The sequence below is a fragment of the Convolutriloba macropyga genome, chromosome 13, assembly GCF_964194025.1.
Source record: "Convolutriloba macropyga chromosome 13, txConMacr16.3, whole genome shotgun sequence".
Lineage (NCBI taxonomy): Eukaryota > Metazoa > Xenacoelomorpha > Acoela > Convolutidae > Convolutriloba > Convolutriloba macropyga.
Genome location: NC_134480.1, coordinates 46,947,900 through 46,970,773, shown reverse-complemented (window position 1 = coordinate 46,970,773; position 22,874 = coordinate 46,947,900). Strand labels below are relative to the sequence as shown.

At 36.5% G+C, this 22,874-nt stretch overlaps 1 protein-coding gene across 3 annotated transcripts in view; it reads left to right on the top strand.

The window, feature by feature from the left end:
* LOC142351824 (uncharacterized) overlaps positions 1 to 16,237 on the top strand; it is a 69,931-nt gene extending 53,694 nt beyond the window's left edge. For all 3 annotated transcript variants that reach the window (XM_075404030.1, XM_075404031.1, XM_075404032.1), the window contains 4 exons: positions 504 to 654; positions 2,103 to 2,251; positions 4,149 to 4,353; positions 14,735 to 16,237. In XM_075404030.1, coding sequence (XP_075260145.1) covers positions 504 to 654; positions 2,103 to 2,251; positions 4,149 to 4,353; positions 14,735 to 14,998 — 769 coding nt within the window. In that variant the 3' untranslated portion in view covers positions 14,999 to 16,237. The remainder of the gene's footprint in view (positions 1 to 503; positions 655 to 2,102; positions 2,252 to 4,148; positions 4,354 to 14,734) is intronic.
* The last annotated feature ends 6,637 nt before the right edge of the window (positions 16,238 to 22,874 follow it).

The following is a 22,874-nucleotide window of genomic DNA, read 5'->3' as shown; positions in this document are numbered from 1 at the left end:
AGAGTAAAATGCCCACCAAGCATTGATCTGGACTGTGCAAACAAGTCTAAATGTACTCGCAGCATAGTGCTTTTTATTTTCTAGAAGTCATCTAACTTCGCAAATAATGAAAAAATTTTAACTGATGCAAAGAGTTTCAGGTACTCTACGTTCTCATTCAAACTTTAAATTACAGCCACCTTTTTTTTTATTTTGGCAATTGTTACACTTCTGTCATGTGCTTTGGATCTTTGAGTTTTTAATTCTTTGGCTAAAGTGGCAAGTTTTTGACTGGTTTTTAATTATTAAAGCAGATTTGGACGATGAAAAATTTTTCCATTCCTCTCAATGTGTTCTTGCATGAGGAGCCCAAATGAGATTAAATTAGCCAAAATAAAGTTCAAAATTCATTTTGAAATTAAGTGTTCTTCTACGTTTAATAAACTTTCTAAAAATCACTACAGCGCTATTGGAGTTTTTATAGTTATTATTTCAACCTGTGAGTGTTTTTGTATGATTTATAGGTTCCTACAGGAATTGGAGCCTCCAGCGCAATTCGATGACAAGTACGCGGAGAGGATGGAAGAATTGAAACTGGTGAATACAATGAGAGAGAAACTGGAACTGGAGTATGAGCCCAACTTTGACAGACTCATGACCAGACTGAAAACTTACGTGAGTACTGCTCAATTCTACTTTTGTTGTAATCTAATAAATTCACACTTTCGTTTGAATTGTGTTAGAAGATTTGTTCAATCATTTGGATACTGTCTATTGGGATGTAGGATGCTAGGCAAACGCTCGATTAGGTGGAAACCATTTTTGTGCCATAAAAAGTACCATATATGGTACATGACGCCATCTTTAAGTGTTTCTAATTCTGTTCGCCTAATTCGCACCGCCGCCTAATGGTTACAAAAATGTTAATTTATCGAGCTTAATATCTCACGCCACTTTCCAAGCTGTTTCAAGTATCGGTTCAGTAGGCTCTGAATTAAAGAAATATGTTTTCCTAATCAATTACACACCAGTAGTTTTTTTGTATGGAACAGATTTGAAAAAAAATTGACGTGAAAAATTTCTACATAGCAGGTCACGTATGGGTAATTGGGGGATGGGAAATCAGGCGAAAGCTCGATAAGACTAAAGGAAATTTTGTAGCCATTAGATTAAAATTGTGAACTAGTTTTTGTGGAAATTAGGCGAATACCAATTAAAACACTTAGAAACCGTACTTTAGAATCCACTGTACGCTATAAAGTAAATGTTCAACCATGCCTTAAAATAGCGACTTTTTCAAAAGTTATCTCAGAACTGAAAAATTATGGTTTAACCAAGTCTTCTAATGCGAGCGCACATTTGATAGTTTGTGCAGTTGTAAAAGAAAGTGCAATCTCAAACATGCCCTAAAGATAGTTGGTTATATATTTTGCTTTGACACTTTTTAAATCAAGATGGATAACGAGAAGTCGCCAGACCATTTTATTTGCAGAATATTGGGCGTAAACACTTTGTTACTTTGCATTTTCAGAAGGAACTTGAGGTATGGGTGTGTAAGGTTGTTGTTTTATTGGTGTTGTGCTGATTCATGCTCTGATTTGGCATTTAATCAACTCACGTCGGCTCTATCTTCTCATGACTTTTAAACTCAGCCGACTGTGATGAGTACAGTCTGCGGTTTGAAAAGTGTGTAAAATGCATGATTAACCTCAGACAGTCGTTGCAGTTTAAAGCTATGAACACGTATGAAGTATTAAGCAAAGAGATAAGAGAATTAAAAGTACAACAGCAGTTGAAGAAAAAATGGATGACAGAAACGCTATTTGTCAAAGAGGTTTGGATGCTTGAACTCACTCACTGTTTTTTGCTGCTGTTCTAAAGAGACCAAGTCATTACACTACGAAAGATTAGATATGTTAATAAGTGCAAAAAAAGTAATATGTTGACGAAGCTATTTGCATTTCTTCCTTAAGAAACAACAGTTTGACGAGTAAATACTAGATTTACTGTAATGTGTTTCCTTGGCTACTCGGTTAGATGTTTATTCAGGTTTCTCTTGACATTTTTCTCCAAGTTTGTCATTGATATAGTAATTTCCAATAAAGATTCAGTATTTTTTGCAGCTGATGAAGAAACCAGTGAGAGTTGTGGAGTTCATGAAGGACTTTGACAGATTCAGCCACAACACCATCTCCAAACACAACTTCATCCGGGCTATGGACATTTGTGGGTTCCAGCTGGAAGAACCAGAGAAGGAGATCATATACAACCAGTTAGTCCTCATATGAACTTTAAGTTTCAGTTTGGAAACTTCTCTCACTATAGCCCTTCTTTTTTCTGAACAATCTTTATTCTGAGTTTTTTTCCCAAAAAATTAAAACCTGACAGCGACAATCAAAACCTCTTAAAACTATTGAAATCAGTAACATTATGGATAGCTACGATAACTTAATGAGCTTTTATAGCCATGTCTTGGTTTTCACGAAGCAAAGGGAAGTAATAATATCACAGGTCTTTTCTCGCATGCAATTTGAAACCTGTTGTATTTTTTTCCTATTTTTGATAGCTTTTAATTGCTATTAAACAAATTTTGTAGCAATTACATTAGTCATCTTGTCATTTAATGCGATTTTTCGCTTGGCCGATTTTTTGTCTGACCCGTTTTTACTTTTCGTCCATAAAAACAGGATAGACAGGTGACTCCAGAGGGGTTCAAGTTCTCTTAGAACCTCACGGCTCAAGGACGGATCTTAGAGTTTCACCCCTGCCTATAACTTACCGCTATTCCCCTCCCCTACTTCCTGTCCCACACCCACTCCACCTCATTTCACCTGTAACCCCTCACACTTGCCCCCCACTCGCGCTCACCCCTAACTTCACCACCACCACACCACTCCCGCTCGTGCCCCCCCCCCTTATGTTCACCTCACCGCCTCAAGCTAAAACTATCCTCCCTAAGATGCAGCTAGCTATACTGACCTCAATGACTCGTCAGTCGTTTGAGAGCAATGTGCTCAACGTTAGTCGGTTAGGTTTGATTCTTTTAGTAATGGGGTTTTCTGGTAGATGCTAGGTAGTTGAACAGAGATAGACTTACATTCGGATCGTTTACGAATTTTTCTGGTTATAATTTTTTTATTTCGTTGGTAAGATGTTTGTTATGTCACATTGCAAATTAGCTTTTGTCTTTGTTCATGCAATTTTTCTGTTGAGTTGTTTACGTGACGTGTTCTTGCACTCCGATTGGAATGCGTTTTTGTTTAAGGGCGGGAATAATACTCTGGGCCAATATGATTTATCTCGATCTCTAATTACTTCTGCTTGCTTTATTTGGAGTTGAGAGCATTAATAATATCTTTTTCGAATGGAAAGTTTTTGGGAGACAGCACTTCAAACCAAAAAAGTCTGAGACGAAATTGTCTAAACGAACTTAAGACATCGTAACATTTTGTTGAAAAGTCATTTGTTGATAAACGAGTTTGTTTCACTAACAGGAAAAAATTTTTGGGTTTCTTTTCTGAGTGAAAATCAGTAATTCGGTATTGTCTGATTTTTCTGCGTTGTTTTACAACTGTTACTAACAAGTCCCAGAGTCATCTGCATTTCGTGTGTTAATTTGTTTTTGATTCCCGTCAGTTAATACATCTGATCAACTTTAACTTTTCTGCTTTTGATGCTCTTTTTCTTGGTTTTGAGTTTATTGTACTTGATCGTCACAGAAGTTTGAAAAAAAATTGTGGTTTTGAATGAGTTTTCGATTTTTATGCCTCCTGAATAAAATTGTAAAAATATTGGGGCTGATATAATGACTTAGTCTACTTAAATTATTGAAATAAAAACAAAGACATGTTTTCAGAAAAACGCAAAGCAAGCGTAATTAAATGTACATGGTAGCAATTTAGGAGAGCGGCATATATATTTTTTCTTGGAACTCTTTTGGTAAGCAATCTTCTTTTCTGTATGTTCTTATTTATAAAAGCCCGAATTATATGATGAAAGATGAAGTGGAAAAAGTGAATCAACGTGACTGCTTACCGCTTATCATCAAGTCTCTGCTTCGCAAATAGTTTTTTTGCATTTAGTTATTTTTAATGGTAGTCATTTACTGGTTTAGTCAATAGTGAGATTTGATTCGAGATTTTTCTCATTTTGTGAAATGTTGATTACAGCTACCAGTCGGCTACCCAGCCTGGCCAGGTGGTGTACAGGAGGTTCTGTGATGACTTGGAGGCAGTGTTCACCACACATGAGATGGAGAAGAGACCTCACTTCAAACCAGAACAATGGCACCCTCAACCAGCACATGTTGAGAATGAATTGACACCCGATGCGCTCAAAGAGTACGAGGCATGTATGATGCGACTGGCCAATAGGGTGAGTAGAAAAAAGAAATATTCATAGGTCTCTTTATCACTTTTAATTGTTTCTAAGAAATACTGCAGACAATTTGGCATTAAAATAGCAACAAAATTAACCTAAAACAGCTCGTTTTGACTCAAAGTTTTCAGATTTTGAACAAGTGGTCATCTAGAGTAGCAACAGATGTCAATTTAATATTTCGAATGTGCTCCGAAAGGACACCATTGACCGCGATGGATAATTTTCAGGTGGGGAATTCAAATAAATTAAGAAATGTATTTTCTTTTAATTTTCCTTGTCAATAAAGAACAAACAAGAAATAGAATGATCAGAGGTAAAAATGGGCGTCTATAATGTAGATTTATGTTTAGTACCACTAAATTCTTTCTTGCAGATAATGTTCATTTAGTTTTATTAACTCTTTTCCTTGCAAACGATCATCGAGAAAATTTTTGAAGAATGATTTAGTGATCGATTTGTCAAATGTTTATTGTTCCGACCCCCCTTGAGGGGTGTTATACTTAAGCTTTGCAAACAGACTTGGATGTGTGTCGCAAATACACTATCTCAAAAGTGTAATGGGAATCGCAGAGCGAATCCTTAAATAAGTGTGTTTTACAGAATTGATCTATTGGAATCGCGATGCGAATCCACAGCTAAATTGTCTTAAGTAAATTAAGAGCGTTTGCAGAAGCAACTTGAATTCAGATTGACTAAATGAAAATTCTGATTACTTATAATAAAATACTGTGAACAACATATGAAATAATATAGTAGACTAGCGGGAATATTTTTATACGTGAATAATAAAAAGTCATAACTCAAGTTATAAGCGCATGATATAAATATTAAAAATAGAGGATAAAATAATTAAGTACACATAGAGGTTTCGATATATAAGTATACATACGTATCACATTTCCCCCATGACAGAAAAAATTTTAATGTATTTACAATTTTTTAAGGTCAAACACAAACTATGGAATGAAAGGAAATTTAACACAACATAAGGTAAACTGCAAAGATGCCACAAATGTTATTTTGAAGAAATGAAAAGATTGATCATTAAGTATATGCGAAGCATGTGTGCTTGAGAAAAGGTTAACTGCACATGTGTGTATAATGTAATTGCTTTTATCATATTATCACTTGATAATAAGAGACAGCACAGACAATACGAAAGTGTGATTGAAATTGGGATTCGGAGGGCGAATACGCTTTAAAGTTTATAACATGCAAAGTGAATACATTGAAATGAATAAATAACAGACACACACACAACAAGAAGTGGATTCGCGGAGCGAATACATGAATGAATTAAAATTAATACATTGAACAGCAATCGAAGAAAATTAACATTAATGTATCCATTTAAGACTGGATTTGTAACGCGGAAACATGAACGAAATAAATAAATGTAGTTTATATGAGTTTACGTAGTTTTAACAGTTTTGTTCAAATTTCATTTTCTGCATCCCACACAGAAAGTTCCCGTTCTTGTTCATATTCATAATATCGAACTCTTGAATCTGGTGGAGAAGCTTGACCAATTTGGATATCAGGTCGTGGTGGGGAGGGAATTCTTGATTGTTCCGCATTTTGAATCAGTGTGACAACTGTATTTTCGTTTGTTGAGCCCTTCTTTTCTTTTTTCGATTTTCGCTTTTTCGATTTTTTCGAGCTGGATGATGCCAACGAACTGGTTGGAGATATGTCCGCATCTGCAAATCCGTAAAATTGGGGCAGTTTGCGTTTTCGAGCTGCTTGTTGTTCTTGTGAGGCGGAGGACGTTACTGGATTTTACGATGCGGACGTTGATGGGGCGGGTACTATCGATATGAGCGGTTGTTCCGAAGCTGTTGCATTGTCGTTTTCATTTGACGCAACCGTGTGACGACTTCGTTTGGGCTGTGGTTTAGCGGGTTTACGGACTGTGAGGGCTCGAGAGACATTTGAGTCCACAGATGAGACCACGGAAGTAGTATCACGATGGCGATGGCGAATCTTGATTTCTCCCCTCTTTTGTCGCTTGACATCATTACTATGCTTGGCGATCTTTGTCTCCGTTGTTTGTTCATAAGGTGCAGAACGTCTTTGTGTGTATGCCCAGAGATTAGTAGACGTTTCTGCTTTGGTGCCGAACTTTGCCAGATCACTATCTCTAACTTTCACTGGAGATCGTCCAGGCTCATTGATTATGGTTGTTCTAAGGGAAGATTTTGTGACAAAGGATCCTGGTTTGAGAACCTCATATATTCCGGCAAGCTGTCTTTTGGCCCTCTTTTTGTTAGGTAGTTTCCGCGCTAGCTTTACATTTAAGGATTTTTCTGTTCTAGGAATGGGGTTCGTGATTTTTGGATGAATAATGAACCGCGATTCCTTATTGTCCGAATCGCGATAGCGGAGTCCTGCGTCCTGTTGTGCCTTGTTCATGGATTTTTCAATGTCCAGATCGCTTCTTTCGGGGTTGGTCCATCCTGCGTCATCAAGGTAGTCATCTACAGGAACTGTATCGGCATCTAAATAGTGGTTAATAATTTTTTCATAAGTTAAATTTAAACTAGAAGGAGAAGTGCTAATATTCCTTAAAGGAGTATTTGCCGGACGACCGAAATGGGCTTCAAATGGTGTTATCTTTGTTGTTTTCTGTTTTGTTATACGTAAATCAGAAATAATTTGTTTAATTGCTTTAGATGTTGCGAATGTATCTTTATTTTCAGCTTTCATGCAGGATAACCGTCATTTTATTGTCTGTATCATTCGCTCCACTAATCCAATAGCTCTATGGTCTCCGACCGGTGCGTCGAGAATGTCAATATTGTTTTCATTACAGTAATTTGTAACTTGTTTACCTACTAGACAAGTGGCTTGGTCTAAACGGATTGTTCGTGGAATTCCATATGTATAGGCGTAATTACGGAGAAATTTTACTACATTTGTCCCATTAGCTTTTTCAAAAATTCTAACTGTCGGATACTTTGAATAACGGTCAATGCATGCCAAAAAATAAATGTCTTCATCTTTTTCATTCGTTATCGGACCCCCAAAGTCAATTTGAATTTCTTCATTTGGTTCTTGGCAAGCCTTATGTGGATACCATTTAGATTTTGGTATAATAGGTTTTAAATTCTTACCAATATCAGTACATGGAACGCAATCCGATGCTTTAGCCAAAATTTCTCTATGCATATATGGCCACCATGCATATTGGGATAGAGAAATCATCCCCCAACTACCGGGGTGGGTCATGTGTAGTGATTCCACTACTGCCTCCTTTATTGAATTGGGTATGGCGACGCGTTCGTCGACACACAAGCAACCGGACCGCACATGAAAGTCTTCCAAAAGGAGTGAATGTATGGGCTGACTTCTTTGCATCGGGCCTCGTCATCTTGTAGAACACAATCTCTAATCTCCTTTAGTACTGCGTCCTTGCTAGTCAAGACTGCTAGAAACGATTTTGTAAAGAGCTGATTTAGGTTGCTCTCAAAAACTTCCTCCCTGGACAGTTCAATACCATGAGTTTCAGGTGATGATGAGGCCTGGGTATTTTTGTTGGGATTTGCACTAGTAGTTGTTATTGGGGTTGGTTGAGTGCGAAATGCTACTCTAGGGGTATGCGGAGGAGTTGTAGGGTTGGTTTGCAATGATCCATTAGCTGACATTGTTATGTGATTTATTTTATTTTCTAGTTTTGCGGTTAAATTGCAATTGAAATGTTTAGGCTGGATTTGCGATGCGGGTGCAGTATTATTTTGAAGCAAGTGATTTGCGTGGTAATTAAATTGAGAAATGAATGCTGAATTATAATTGCGTACTTGTGCTCGAGTAGTGGATGAATTATTTGAGGCATTTGAGTTATGCGGGTTAATTTTAGCAGGTTTGCAAGAGTGGACGCGCGTCTGGTTGACTTGTAACTTGTTTTTGCTGTTTATGGGTCGCTTATGGAAAGGTCGCTTATGGAAAGATATTCAAATTTTATTTGAATGACTAAATAAAGATGTAATTGCGTCGCGAATGCGGGAAATTGTTGCTACCATGAATTCCTCGTCATATTGAGTGACGCTTTTTGCTTTCTGGTTCGGTTGGCGCGAAATATAATCAACTAAACCCATTCGGGTACCAGGAATATGCTCTATGATAAAATCAAATGGTAACAAACGATCAATCCAACGTGTTAATCTGCTATTATAAGATTTATTGGAGCGCTGAGATTTTAAAACTGAAAGAAGTGCTCTGTGATCTGTCAAAACCGTAAAAGTCTTTCCAAATAAATAATGTTTAAAATATTCGATAGCCCAAACCACCCCAAGCAATTCTAGTTCGTTTATACTATAGCGTTCTTCGTTGCTATTAAGAAAGCGAGATGCAAAAGCAACTGTTTTCCACCCTTCACAATCTAGTTGTTCGAGTGCAGCGCCTAAACCTTGGCGAGAGGCATCGCATTTGATGCGTGTTTCCAGTGTTGGATTAAAATGGGTATTTTCTGTAGCATTTGCAATAACAGTTTTAATGTGTTCGAAATGTGTTTGATGATATTCGGTCCAAAGAAATTTTTCATTTTTCTTCAACAAAGACCGAAGAGGATGACATATTTTGGCAAGATTAGGAATAAATTTGCTTAAATGATGAACACTACCTAGGAATGAACGCAATTGTTTCAATGTCTTAGGAGCTTTGATTTCAGCAATTGCTACTGTTTTAGGTTCTATGGGTTTGACACCACTTTGCGAGAATGTGAAAACAAGCCAATTTATCTGGTGTTTTGCAAAATGACATTTGCTCAAATTAATTCTGAGGTTATCGGCCTCGAGTTTCTGCAGGCAATTGTAAACGTATTTGAGGTGCGATTCCTTGGTACCTTTGCTAACCACAATTATATCGTCCAAAAAACATTATGTATGAGACAACCCAACCAGTGTATAATCCATCGCCTTTTGAAACTCTGCCGGCATATCTGTAAATCCATAAAATCCCGTCTTAAAACGGTACGTACCGGTTGCGTCTCCGCAAATGATATTGAAATTACAATGGCGTGCGGTATGCGGATGCAAATTTAAATGACTATATGCTTATTTTAAGTCAATTGTTGAAAAATAAACATTTTCCCCATGATTAGAGTCATTAATATGTTGTGAAATTGAATCAATAAGACTATCTATATTTGGCATTTGATATTTGTTCTTGTGTATCGCTTTGTTCAGAATTTTCGAATCAAGAGCTAATTTTACAGATTTGTCCTTCTCGACTGTAATTACAATCGGAGAAATAAAGATTTTATCAGAACATTCTTGTAATTTTTCAATATGTCCTTGTTCTTTAAGTTTCTTTAGCTCGTCAGATACTTTGTCTAACAGATTTATAGGGACACGGCGACCTTTTTGGTGTGATGGGGTATAGTTTTTGTGGAATTTTGAACGAACTGTATGTACTTTGGACTTACCGATTCTGGAGATTAGATCAGGGAAATCGATTGCAATCTGTTTTTTAATTGGACAGTATTGTTGTTCTACCTGATTGATTATCATTTGATTATTTGATTGTTGAATTGAGAGTCCAAGTGCGGGAAACAAATCTCTACCCAACAGTGAACGATGACCATCCGCCACTACTTGAATTTCAATTGGATTTGCGTGCCAATTGCCGCTTTGAATTGAAGTTTGAATAATGCCTACCGTATGAATAGGCTCGTTTGAAAATGTTTTCAATTGTTTGGGATTCGCCTCGCGTATCCACTTCGATTTTGAGTCGTGGGAAATTATTGAATTTGCCAATGATTCGTTTATTATTGTGCATACGCTGCCCGAATCCACCAAAACATTTGTTGATGTATTACCAAATATTACAGGAAGGTTGACTGCTGTCATCGAAGTGAGATCCGTTGATGATACTACAGGTACACAATTATCTTCATCTGATGAGCAGTTTGACTCCAAATCAGGGTCAAAATCTGCCGAAATTTGATTGACATCCTCAACTTGGTCATCTTTTTCGACATTATTGACTCGTGGCTTAGGTCTTGGGTACGAATTGGGATCTTTAGGTTTACGACAAACCTTGGCGAAATGGTTTTCAATACCACAATTGTTGCATCTCTTTCCCGAGCGGGACATTTATTACGGTGTTCAGGAGTCCAACTTGATCCACAAAAGTTACAAGTTGTGGGCTTTTTCCGTGCGGTTGTATTCATAGTTGAAAAGGGAGTAGCATTCGCAATGCGCATCCGTTGTACTTGATTGACGGTTGAATGTAATTCAGCTTTGTTGGCATTCATTTTAAGTTGATTGAGGGTACCCATTTCAATAGTGATTGCTATTGCTAATGCTCTATCAGGGTCTACTGTTTCTTTTAGAAGCTCTTTTTGGATATCTTCGTTCTGCATGTTTGCGATAAAAACGTCTCTGATGATAGTATCTCCTTTTTCTCCTAGATCACAATTTTCCGAAAGTTCTTTGAGATGTCCATAGAATTTCTCAATTGGTTCTCCCTTTTGTTGTTTTCGTGTAAGAAAAAGATACCGATCAAAAGTTATATTATGAATCCGAATGAAGGTTGTATTCAAAACATCCCAAAGGTTTTTGGTTGGGATTGCTTCGAGATTGATAGTCGAATTTTTCGAATTGAAGACGCGCCGCCCTTCCATTCCCAAACTCAGGTACATCAATGAAGAGGCTTTCCGATCACATAGTTTCCACGGTTTGTCTCCGCATAAGATGCCGACCACTTCAATGCGTTGACACTGATTTTTCCACGCTGTTTTCGCCTGTTCATTGCGGGTACGTCGATCTCGTTCTGATTGTGCTGTCGGGTTGTCAACTGCGTCTTCATAAGCTGGTTCGGGAGGCAAGGTAACATTTGCTGGAGGGTCAGCTAGGAGGAGGTCCACTTCAATTCCTTCCCGAGCAAGAATTGCAAGTTTTAATTGCGTCCTCCAATATTCCCAGCGAAGTGGGGGTTCTAGGGTTGCCTTTTCCCAGAAGGGTTGAATTCCGAGTGGAGATTTGCCGCTGTCTTTTATTGCTGACTGCGCCATGTTATACTTAAGCTTTGCAAACAGACTTGGATGTGTGTCGCAAATACACTATCTCAAAAGTGTAATGGGAATCGCAGAGCGAATCCTTAAATAAGTGTGTTTTACAGAATTGATCTATTGGAATCGCGATGCGAATCCACAGCTAAATTGTCTTAAGTAAATTAAGAGCGTTTGCAGAAGCAACTTGAATTCAGATTGACTAAATGAAAATTCTGATTACTTATAATAAAATACTGTGAACAACATATGAAATAATATAGTAGACTAGCGGGAATATTTTTATACGTGAATAATAAAAAGTCATAACTCAAGTTATAAGCGCATGATATAAATATTAAAAATAGAGGATAAAATAATTAAGTACACATAGAGGTTTCGATATATAAGTATACATAGGTATCACAAGGGGGAAGGAACTATATACTCAAATGAGTTTTTTTTGTTCAGTCAATTTTGGTCGATCGATATATTCATCGTTGAGAGTTGAGATTGGTATCATTAGAAAGCTTGTCCAGCGCAGAATACGGAATCAAAAAGATTTTTTTTTAATTTTCAAGTTTTTTACAGGGAGTTATCGAGGTTTAAATTTTGAGAAAATAGAGTGAATTCCGGTGAGATTTTATTCACATTTTCCGGAATTTTTGACTAAAACTTCGCCAATTTTGTTGAAATTTGTTAATTTTTTTTTAAAAATTGTTGTTGACTTTTATTTGTTAAGACAAAAAACTTTGTTGAAGGCTGTTTTTATTAATTTTTTTGTCAAAAATTCTGGCTAAATATTTCAAAATTAGGACTTTTTCATCAAAAACAGCGCGAAATAAGTTTCTTTAGTCCAGTTTGATTAAATTTACAGGAAGTACAGACCCAGCCACCACTAATACAGTCTTTTTAGACTCAAAATGGGGCTTTTCTTTTTCAAATTCCCTTGAGAGTGCTCTGAAATTAAAACTTTGCCGTTTTTTTGCTAAATTTATTCGTTGATTATCAAAACGCAGCATGAGTTTTTAACTAACAAAATATCAATATCTAGAACATTTAAAAAATTAAGTGTTCCTAATGGACAAACAGTATTAGCAGGGCTAGTTTTGGACCAATCTTGGACTGGTATAATCCAAAAATGATTCGGATTGTAATCAGCCTGTCTTTTTTTTTTTTAAAAAAATCTATCTTTTCTACATTAATTAAATAACAGAACATTTCAAACCAAAACTCACTAATGATGGGTCCAATTGGATTCCTAAAGAGCTCCACATTGTTGTATCTAGTTGATTACTTGAAAGCTTATGGTTGTTTTGACTTTTAAAAGTATTTGATTTTTAAATAAAATGACTTTGCCTCTATTTTTCTCTTAATTTAGTCGACTTATAGCTTATTGTCAGCAATGAAAGAATGCTTTTTTCCCTCTAAAGAAATCAAATTCAATATTTATTGCGGTTTTGCGCCCTAAATTATTGTTTTCTGGCTTTGATATTACTAGATTTCAATTTTTTTTCGGTATTTGCCCATTTTTCACGTTTTCTAGTTTTGTCACATTATCACGTTTCTGACAGTTCGTATATCACATTATTGGCTTTCAAAGTAAGATACAATTGATAATATTAAAATCCCTGGAGACATAGATTATGATTTTAACGGCTTTGACACTACTTTCTCGAAGAATTTTTTTGAATTTTTTAAAATTTTGTCTTTAACTGTACTTTTTACTTTGTCTTTTTAGTCGTATGAAAATTCCAGTAGAATGACCCGGTTTCATTGGTTTTTAATGAAACATAGTAGATAGCTGATGGCTTTCATGACTCTGAAAACAATTGTTTTTTAAATTAAAAAAAGACTTTGTAACTTCGCTATTTTGCTCCTTTTATCGTCTGTTTGTTATCTAGTGTCGTCAATTATAGGCCAAATATGACATTATTGTTGTCAAAGGAAGGTTTCAAGAGGGATTGGTGTCACACAATCTAAAGTTTTTAAAGAATTCGTTGACTTTACTGGCTTCGACACGGAAACAAAGTAAATTTATTTTTGATTTTTGTCATGTTTGACGTTCTTTTTGTCGACTTAAGACGTATTCTGGATAATTTCAATTCTCAGGGGCTTGCTTTGGAAGAAGAAACGAACCTATATAAGTATTTCATTCTGTAATTAATGGCGTTCACGTCTTAGGAGATATTTTTTTCGAAAAAAAATTAAAGTGTTACTCAATTTTGCATTTTTTCATTTCTATCTAGTTGTTAGCTAGCTTCATTAATGAGAGGTTACATATTACATTATTGGTGCTCGCAGAAAGTGCAATCAAACATATTTTGATGGCCATAGTATGGCTTTACGGTTTCGACAGCGTTTTCTGCCGAGTTTTAATTGATTTTTTGTTTGTTGTTTATTTGTTGTTCTTTTTGTAACCGCATAAAAAATTGAATACCGGCAGTTCTTAATTGCTTCTATAGAAGAATTCGTATGGTTACACCTAAGGGATATTTTAGTTGATTTCTAATGGTTTTCATTACTTTGAAATTAATTGTTTTTTTTTTTTAAAAAATAAGCGAGTTTTACAACTTTACTGTTTTTGTTCTTTATTGTCTAATTGTTACCAAGCCTTTTTTTTAGTAGTCCCATATCTTTTCTGGTGAATTAAAAGTTATTTTGTTTAACATCAGGTTTATCTGACGCTATTTTGACTTTGTTATTAATTTTTGTATTTTTAAAACGGACATGATTTTTTTGATATAATTAATTGTTGTTGTTGTTGTTGTTTGATTTTGCTCTTCGCGCTGTCTCGCTTTGTTAATACTTGCACATCTCATCATTCTAATGCACCATTATTCACTCCACCACTGATTTATTTGCTTTGGAGGCTATCTTTTCGTTCATACACCAATTTAAAAAAATACTTGAATTTTTGGGTTTTTCCATGTTCCTCATTTGGTTGACAATCATGCCAAAATTGTGGATGAGCCGGGTCGGAACCTTATGTGCAATTGCACATTACCGAGTCGCCTTTTTTCATATAATTCCAGATTTTCGTTTTTGTCTGTTTTTTCCTGACTATTATGTATTGACGAAACAAGATTGGGCGACCTAATAAGATTGCTCTCGAACTCAAATAAGCTCCGACAATGTTTCTTATTGCCGCCTAATTTTTCATGCTCAGTTGCTTTGTTGTCTGTATTTTGAGCATATATACGTAAATATAAATCAAAGAACAAGAGTCAAAGATCCAAAAGTGAAGGAGTTTAGTCTCGGAGAAGGCAGAGCAAAATATGGTTTCTTACCCCCCCAGTGAGGAGATACACAAAATCGAGGGTCACTCTAGTTCTTAATAATATTGAAAACAGTTCTTCTCTTTTTTCATTCATGTTGTAATCCTAGGTGTTGCCGACCCGTATGCAGTTGTTCCCTCCGTTCCGTGACTTTGACAAACACAACAAGGGCACAGTGACACGTGAACAGTTCAAGAGAGTGCTGAACGAACAGTTGAATTTGGGTGGATACATGACAGAGAGAGACTACAGTATCCTGTTCAACAAATTCCTCAACAGAGCACAGCCGGGAGGGGGGATGCCACTAGTAGACTATGTCCCATTCTGTCATGAAGTGTACAAATTGGCTCATATTGACTACCAGGCACCATAGAGAGAGTCACGCTTACCCATAGAATCATAAAGCCATAACTCTCACCCCACTCGTTATCAAGGAACACTAATGTTAGCCCGAACTATGACAGAACTCATCTGGTGCTTGTTTCACTAATGTATTCATATTAAGATGTTCACTGATTTTAATCAGGTACTAAAAGCATGCTATGCAAAATTAGAAATGTTGCGGAAAATTTCAACTAAGTTGCAATTAATCGAGACTTTCAGCAAAAAAAAAATAATTTCCCGCTTGCTTCTATTAATTTTGCTTTCTCAAAATTTCGTTTGACTGATTCGGTATTTACTGCTGCTTGTTTGGAGAGATAGTTGCTAACGATACTCTGCCTTTTAATTCCTTTGTTTGAGACCAGTGAACTCGAAGCAACAAACGTTAGTTTGGGATCTTTTCGCATAATAGCCCGCCACTCAAGTTTACTATAGCCCCCATCTCCAAATATAATAAATATACCCTTATGCGAGATATTATTTCGCGAGGGAGGCTAGAAAGACCCAAATTAGTTCTAATTTTCTGTTGAATTAAACGCGAAAACTTCAACCTACGAAAGTTTTCAGTTCCGAGACGCACTTTATTCCATTGTAGAGCTGTCTTCCCTGTAAAATGCGCGCTGTATATTTTCACATCCATATATAATGCTTTAGTTTGTAAATGCTCCTAAAAATAGCCATTTGAACTAAATAGTTCAAACATCTGCAGTCACATTTATTTTCACTTATTTTGGTCATTCAATTTCCCAAGATGTCTGTAACGTCATCATAATAGACGTTTGAAGTATTTCGAAAGGAATCTTATATTCGTTCATCACAGCTCTCATAAGAAGTTCAAGTTACTTTGATATTTCATTTGAAAGAAATTGAATGGTTTTGTACTAGACTCTAACTACGCTCTCGTTTAGCTAAAAACTATGCCATAAGGATGCCAAAAAACCTTAGCTGTAAACATGTAAATCTGTTCTAACTATGTAAATATGAACAAATTATCTTCTTAGAGTAAATATCTACTGTCAGTAAAAATGCGCAGTTAACTCATTGTAGCTGTTTTCTCAAACTATATTTTGTTTTCATGTGTCGTAGAAATGAATACTGCAAATTGATTTATTTTGAACTATTCTAACATATAATACTTGCTGCTTAAGCTATCTCACTAAATAACTCAGCCAAACATTTTAACTTGAAGAATTGAAGTGCAACAAACAACAAATAAATTATTCTTCAACGACTCTTTTTATTTTTGCACCTACCTTATTAACACTATGTTATAATTTGTTTTTCTGGCCGCCATGAGGCTATTTGGGTAAATCAACATGGAAACAATAAACAGCAGCCTCCTCCACTAAAATTGGTGGATTCATGCATACCCATTCGTAGTTAAATAGAGCACGACTTAAGAGATGCTAAGTTGGGCTGTAAGGGAACAGAGTTGTTATAAATGGAACATTGCCAGCTGTTAATTCCTTTTCTCGATTCTATTTGACGTTAGTCGTGTCTGCTGAGTTGTCACCTCTACACAAGTGGAAGTCCTACTGTGACCATCTATCGTCTACTGTTTAGATTTATTTATTAGAGTTTTTCTTCATCACTTCATTTGATGGCACTATTAGGTCGCCCTCTAGAGGAATTGCTCACAACTGTGCACACTCAATATGAGATGATTTTTGGCCGGTTAAATCAAATGGTGCCTCTTAGCTTCTCTTAGATTAAGAAAAATTGGCTAAGTATCCGTAAATGCTTTTACATCACTGCTTCGAAGCTTTTTATTAGCTGCTATAGCGAACTATTGCTGGCTTCCTCTTAGTTTTTTTGAAAGAAATTGAATCGTATTCTGCCGCTGACTTTTTTTCTACTCGAAGGGGAATATTAGGTGGAATCTTTTTTATTCCGTTTCTTTGAAGTTATTTGAAGCAAGAATAGAAACGCCGATAATCTTCGATTTATGCACAGGAGCATTATCTTGTTGAAAGATATTGTCAGGAAATGCATTTTTTGGTAATTTTTTGAAAATTTCCATATGACCAGCAGCATTTAGCTTGTTTGGACGCTTATTAGGCAATTTCTGAACATCTGATCGTATTGCACCCCAAAACATAAGTGATCGTTTGTCCGAACACAAATTTTTCGTGTTTTTTTCAAGAAATCTTGTTCCATTTCTTCAAAAAAACTAACAATTCCATGTGCACCGTTGTTTCATCAGAAAAAGCATCATATTGCCAGAAAGAGAACGGCTTCTTGAACATATTGGTACACCATTTGGAACAAAAACACTTGCTTTTCTTCTTCAAACTAACTTTTTTCTGTTTTTTGGCAAATTTGTGGGTCTTCCGTTCGTGTTTTGGGCCTCGAAACTGTTATCAAGTATCGTTTGTATGCATCATGTGCGCTTCTAAATTTCACACTTTGTTCACGCCTTAGCGCAAATCATGCTTATGAAGCACGAATCATGCTTTGAAAGCAGAAATCATACTGTTCGTAGCTTTTTGGTACCATAGTGTAGAGCGCAAAAATATGTTCATGTTCTTGTTCTTAAGTTGTTTTGTGTTGAAAATTGAGGCGTGAAAAAGTTTTCACCTAGCTAGAAATTTTTTTTGTTCACGGGCAAAACTTTTGAGCATTTTTTGTTTTACTAGATGAATTCGTTAGATGAAATGTGTCAATGGGTTATAGTTTTGATATTAGGGCTGTTTGACAGTTTTGAGAAGTTTTCGCGGTAATTTCAATGGGTTTTAGGATAATTTGGAGATCTATCAATTATTAATTGATCTCAAATGAAGTTTGTAGCAATTCTTTTAGTCCTGATTTTTCGCTCGACCGATCTTTCGTCTAACCCATTTGACTTTTCTTTCTCAAAAACGTGATAAACTGGTAGCGCCCAGCGGGTATCAAGTTCTCTTAGAGGCTTTCAGCTCACTGGTCTCCAAGTATGCTATTCAAACACTGTTTTAGAGACTTGTAATTATGCTGTAAAGGGCGGTTGTTAAAAGCTGGTCCCCTCCCACCGTTGCCCCCAACTGTTTTTTTATTATTTCATAGTGTTCCTAATGACCTTGTGAACTCAAGAAAAGCATGAAATTTGCCGATTATTACTTTACCGCCAAAACCTGAGAGATGCTCATTCCCGAAAACATTTGACAAGAAGTTGCAACCAAATAAGAGCATCCAAAAGTCTAGAATATATGTTTCATTACATAAATTGGAGACCTACCTCCGTGATTAAGAAACATAGTCTACCCTCTAAAACAGAATTTTTTAAACAAGGAGGGTGACATCACCCCCCCCCCCCAAGACAAAGAGACAAAGAAACCGTACAAAGTGTCCGAACAAAAGGACCTACCTGACCACCAGTTACCCAGTCACGCAACACCTCCATTTGACGACAATTCAATGGGTTCTTAGACCAATACTGAGTTACAGATAAATTTTCGACTCGGCAATCATGACGAAGAAAAAACAGCAAGAAAACCCCCCAAGACGATTTTTTTGGTCTCAGACGTCACCAAAGACGAGGAGATTTTTTTTGCAAGGGTTCCTGACGTCACCCGATCAAGAAGGGTTGACTTTTTTTGGTTGCAGACGTCACCAAGAGATGATCACTCGAGGTTCCAGACGTCATCTCAGAAGTCCCGTCCACGGTTAGACGTATCCAAAAAAACTTAAAAGTTTTTTTGCAAAAAATCTCAAAAAACAAGAAAATTGTCCCCCAACGAGCTTTTGTGGATTATTTATGAAAGAAATAGCCGTGAGAAACTACCTGCCGCACTTAGCAAAATAAAAACACACAAATTGCACGAAAAAACGATATAGCGTTTTTTGCATCGGAAAAATTTAAAAAGATTTTTTGGATTTGTCGCAAAAAATCGACATGACAGTAAAATTACTGGTTGTAAAGAACACTTCAGTTGGACGTTGATTTGATTTTTTTTAGGTTGAGTTGTTTTTTATGTAAAATTTTTGTTCGAAAAGCGAAAAAAAAACGCAAAAGTGCTTTCTTGAGAGACAAAAATCAAAAAACGTTATTCTGACGTTTTAATGAAAACTGTTTAATAATTCCAAAAAACCCATTGACTGGGCCCCCTCAGTTTGCTATAAAACAAATTTTAAAGTTAGTTTTTGGATTTTGCATTTTAACAAAGAGGCAACTAGAATTTGGCAAAATTGCATCTTTGACTCTGAAAATTCAAAAAACGTTTTCTTGACGTTATTTGGTCGTGTTTATTGTAATAACGAAACAAGTACGCGCAAATGGTTGTTTTTATTTTTTTAGAGATAAAATTAGCTAGATTTAGCATAACAAAAAAACAGTAGCTAGGATTCTTTTTTTTCAGAAAAGTTGCGTCGTATTTTTCAACAACAAAAAATCTGGGGCTGTGTTATAGCTGAGAGTAGTTAATTGAATTGTACTAGTATCGCAAATACACTGTCTTAAGTCTACGGTGCAATCGCGGAGCAAATCCGTATTTATGTGCGTTTTACTGAATTTACTAAATGGAATCGCAAGGCGAATCCAGACTAGTTTTATCTTGTGTAATTGAAGAGCGATTGCAGAGACAACTTGAATTCAGAAGATTAATCGAGACGAAAATTACTAACATAAAATAGTGTGAACAAACTATGAAATAAATTAGTAGACAAGCGGGAATATAATTATATGTGAAAAATAAAAGTAATCATAAGCTTAGTTATAAAATGCATGATATAAATTTTAAATTAGAGGGTAATTTATAATTTAGTACACGTAAGAGTTTCGATATATATTGATGTATCCATAGGTATCACAATTCCTCCATGACAGGAAAAAATTGAAATGTAATTACAATTTTTAGAAACAACAACTCAAATAAATTAAACGTATGCAAGAGAACGAACATTACGAATGGCATAAAAATTAAGTGGAAAAGCACCACGAATGTTAAGATAAAGTAAACGAAAAAGCATAATTTTATGCATTTGTAGAGCAAATTCAAATTAAGAAATTTAATGCACAAACATCGGATATGCCATTGGATACTGTATTATTGAGATTGAGAGGCAAATGCAACAATTTAAATTTGAAAACACAACTAAAACGGGATTCGCAGAGCGAATACAATAAAGAATTATGAATATGGAAATGAAGAATTAATTTAACAAATAAATTAGCACGCACACAATAGATTGGATTCGCAGAGAGAATACATGACCTAAATTAAATGAAGTAGTTTTTGACAGTTTGAGAGTTTTATCAGTTTGCATTAAAGTTCATTCTCGGCATCCCATACTGACATTTCTCTTTCTTGCTCGTGTTCATAATATCGGATTCGAGAATCGGGTGGTGATACTTGTCCAATCTGTATATCAGGCCTTGATGGAGATGGAACTCGGGATTGTTCTGCATTTTGAATTAATGCCACAACCCATTCTTCGGTTGCTGAACTTTTCTTATCTTGTTTTTTTAGTTTTCCGTTTCTTTGTCTTTGATGAGCTAGATGAAGCCAATGAGCTGGTTGGTGAAATGTCTGCCTCCGAAAAGCAATAAGATTGAGGCCGTTTACGCTTCCGTCCTTCATTCTGCGTTCGAGAGTCGGATAACAGTGACGATCCAGGTTGTTCATGATGTTTTGGTACTGGCGGAGTGGGTACTGATGAGGTTCCGGGTTGATCATGGGATACACTTTCACTAGGCTCGTTCAGGGAGGCTGTATTTCGGCGACGTTTAGGTTGAGGTTTTGAAGGGTTTACGAACTGTTAAGGCACGGGTTACATTTGAGTTGACGGACGAGACTACTGACGTGGTGTCTCGCTGACGATGACGGATTTTAATTTCTCCCCTCTTCTGTCTTTTCAGGTCATTGATGTGTTTAGCTATCTTTGTTTCTGTGGTTTGTTCATATGGTGCTGGTCGACGTTGCGCATATGTCCACAGATTAGTTGCTTGCTCAGCTTTTGTGCCAAAATTTTTAAGGTCACTGTCCCTATTTTTTACGGGTGCTCGTCCCGGCTCGTTACTGATAGTTGTTGTTGGGGAGGATTTGGTGACGTTGGATCCGGGTTTAAGAACTTCATACAGACCAGCGAGTTGTCAATTCGCTCTCCTCTTGTTCGGCAGTTTTCGGGCAAGTTTAACGTTCAACATTGCCTCAGTCCTGGGAACTAGGTTGGAAATTTTCGGGTGAATTGTGAATCGCAATTCCTTGTTACCAGAGTCACGATAGCGGCGACCTGTGTTTTGTTGTGCTCGACACATACTTTTCTCAATTTTCAGGTCACTTCTATAGGGATTGATCCATCCAGTCTCGTCAAGGAAATCTTCTGCGGGGACCGTATCAGCATCTAAATAGTGGTCGATAATTTTTTCATAAGATAGATTTAAACTTGATGGAACAGTACTAATATTCTTCAAAGGAGTATTTGCAGGACAACCAAAATGAGTTCCAAACGGTGTTATCTTTGAAGTTTTCTGCTTTGTTAAACGGAGGTCTGAAATAATCTGCTTAATTGCAATGGAATTAGAAAATGTTTCTTTAATTTCAGCTTTCATACAGGAGAGACGCTGTTTTATTGTTTGGATCATTCGCCCCACTAATCCAATAGCCCTATGATCGCCTACAGGAGCGTCGAGAATGTTAATATTATTTTCATTGCAGTAATTTGTGACTTGTTTACCTACTAAACAGGTTGCTTGGTCTAAACGTATTGCCCGTGGAATTCCATTATTAAATGCATATGCACGTAGAAATTTAACTACATTTGTCCCATTAGCCTTTTTCAAAAATTTCAACTGTAGGATATTTTGAATAACGATTGATACATGTGAGAAAGTAGATTTATTTATCTTTTTCATTCAATATCGGACCCCCAAAGTCATCTTGAATTTCCTCATTAGGTTCTTGACATAGTTTATGCGGATGCCATTTAGATTTAGGAATAATAGGTTTGAGATTCTTACCAATATCTGTACATGGGACACAATCAGAAGTTTTAGCGAGGATTTCCTTGTGCATGTAGGGCCACTATGCATATTGGGATGAGGAGATCATTCCCAGCTACTGGGGTGTGTCATATGAATCGAATCGATTACGGCATTTTTATTCGAGTTTGGAATCGCGAAGCGTTCGTCGATGCAAAAACAACCGAGATTTTATGTGGAGGTCCTTCCAGAAAGAGTGAATATATGCGCTGACCTCTTTACATCTAGCCTCGTCATCTTGCGTCACACAATCCCGGATTTTCTTTAAGACGGAATCCTTGCTGGTAAGGACTGCGAGGAAGGACTTTGTGAAGAGCTGATTCGAATTGTTTTCGAAGATCTCTTCTCGGGAAAGTTCGATGTCTCGGTTTTCTGGTGATGAAGAGGTCTGAGTATTGTTGATGCTCGAACTTGTGTTCGTATTCGGCGTCGATTGAGTTCTGAATGTTACTCGGGGAGTTTGCGGGGAGGCTGAGTGGTTGATTTGAGACGACTCATTAGCAGACATTGCGGTATGATTTACTTTATTATCAGGATTAAAGGCGGAATTGAACTTTGAATTTTGTGACTGGATTTGCGAAGTGGGTTCAGTATTAATTTTGAGCAACTGTTTTGCGTGACAATTAAAGCCTGAAATGAATTTTGGATTGTAATCATTTACTTTTGCTGTGGTACTGAGTGAGTTATTTGAGGCATTTGGAGTATGTGCGCTACTTTTAGCAACTTTGCAAGAGTGGACGCGCGTTTTGTTTACTTGTAATTGACTTTTTCTGGTATTGTGCTGCTATTGGAATGGAATTTTATTTGAGTGAATAAATAAAATTGGAATTGCGTCGCGAATGCGGGAAATTGTAGCTACCATAAATTTCTCATCATATTGAGTGATGCTTTTTGCTTTCTGATTTGGTCGACGCGA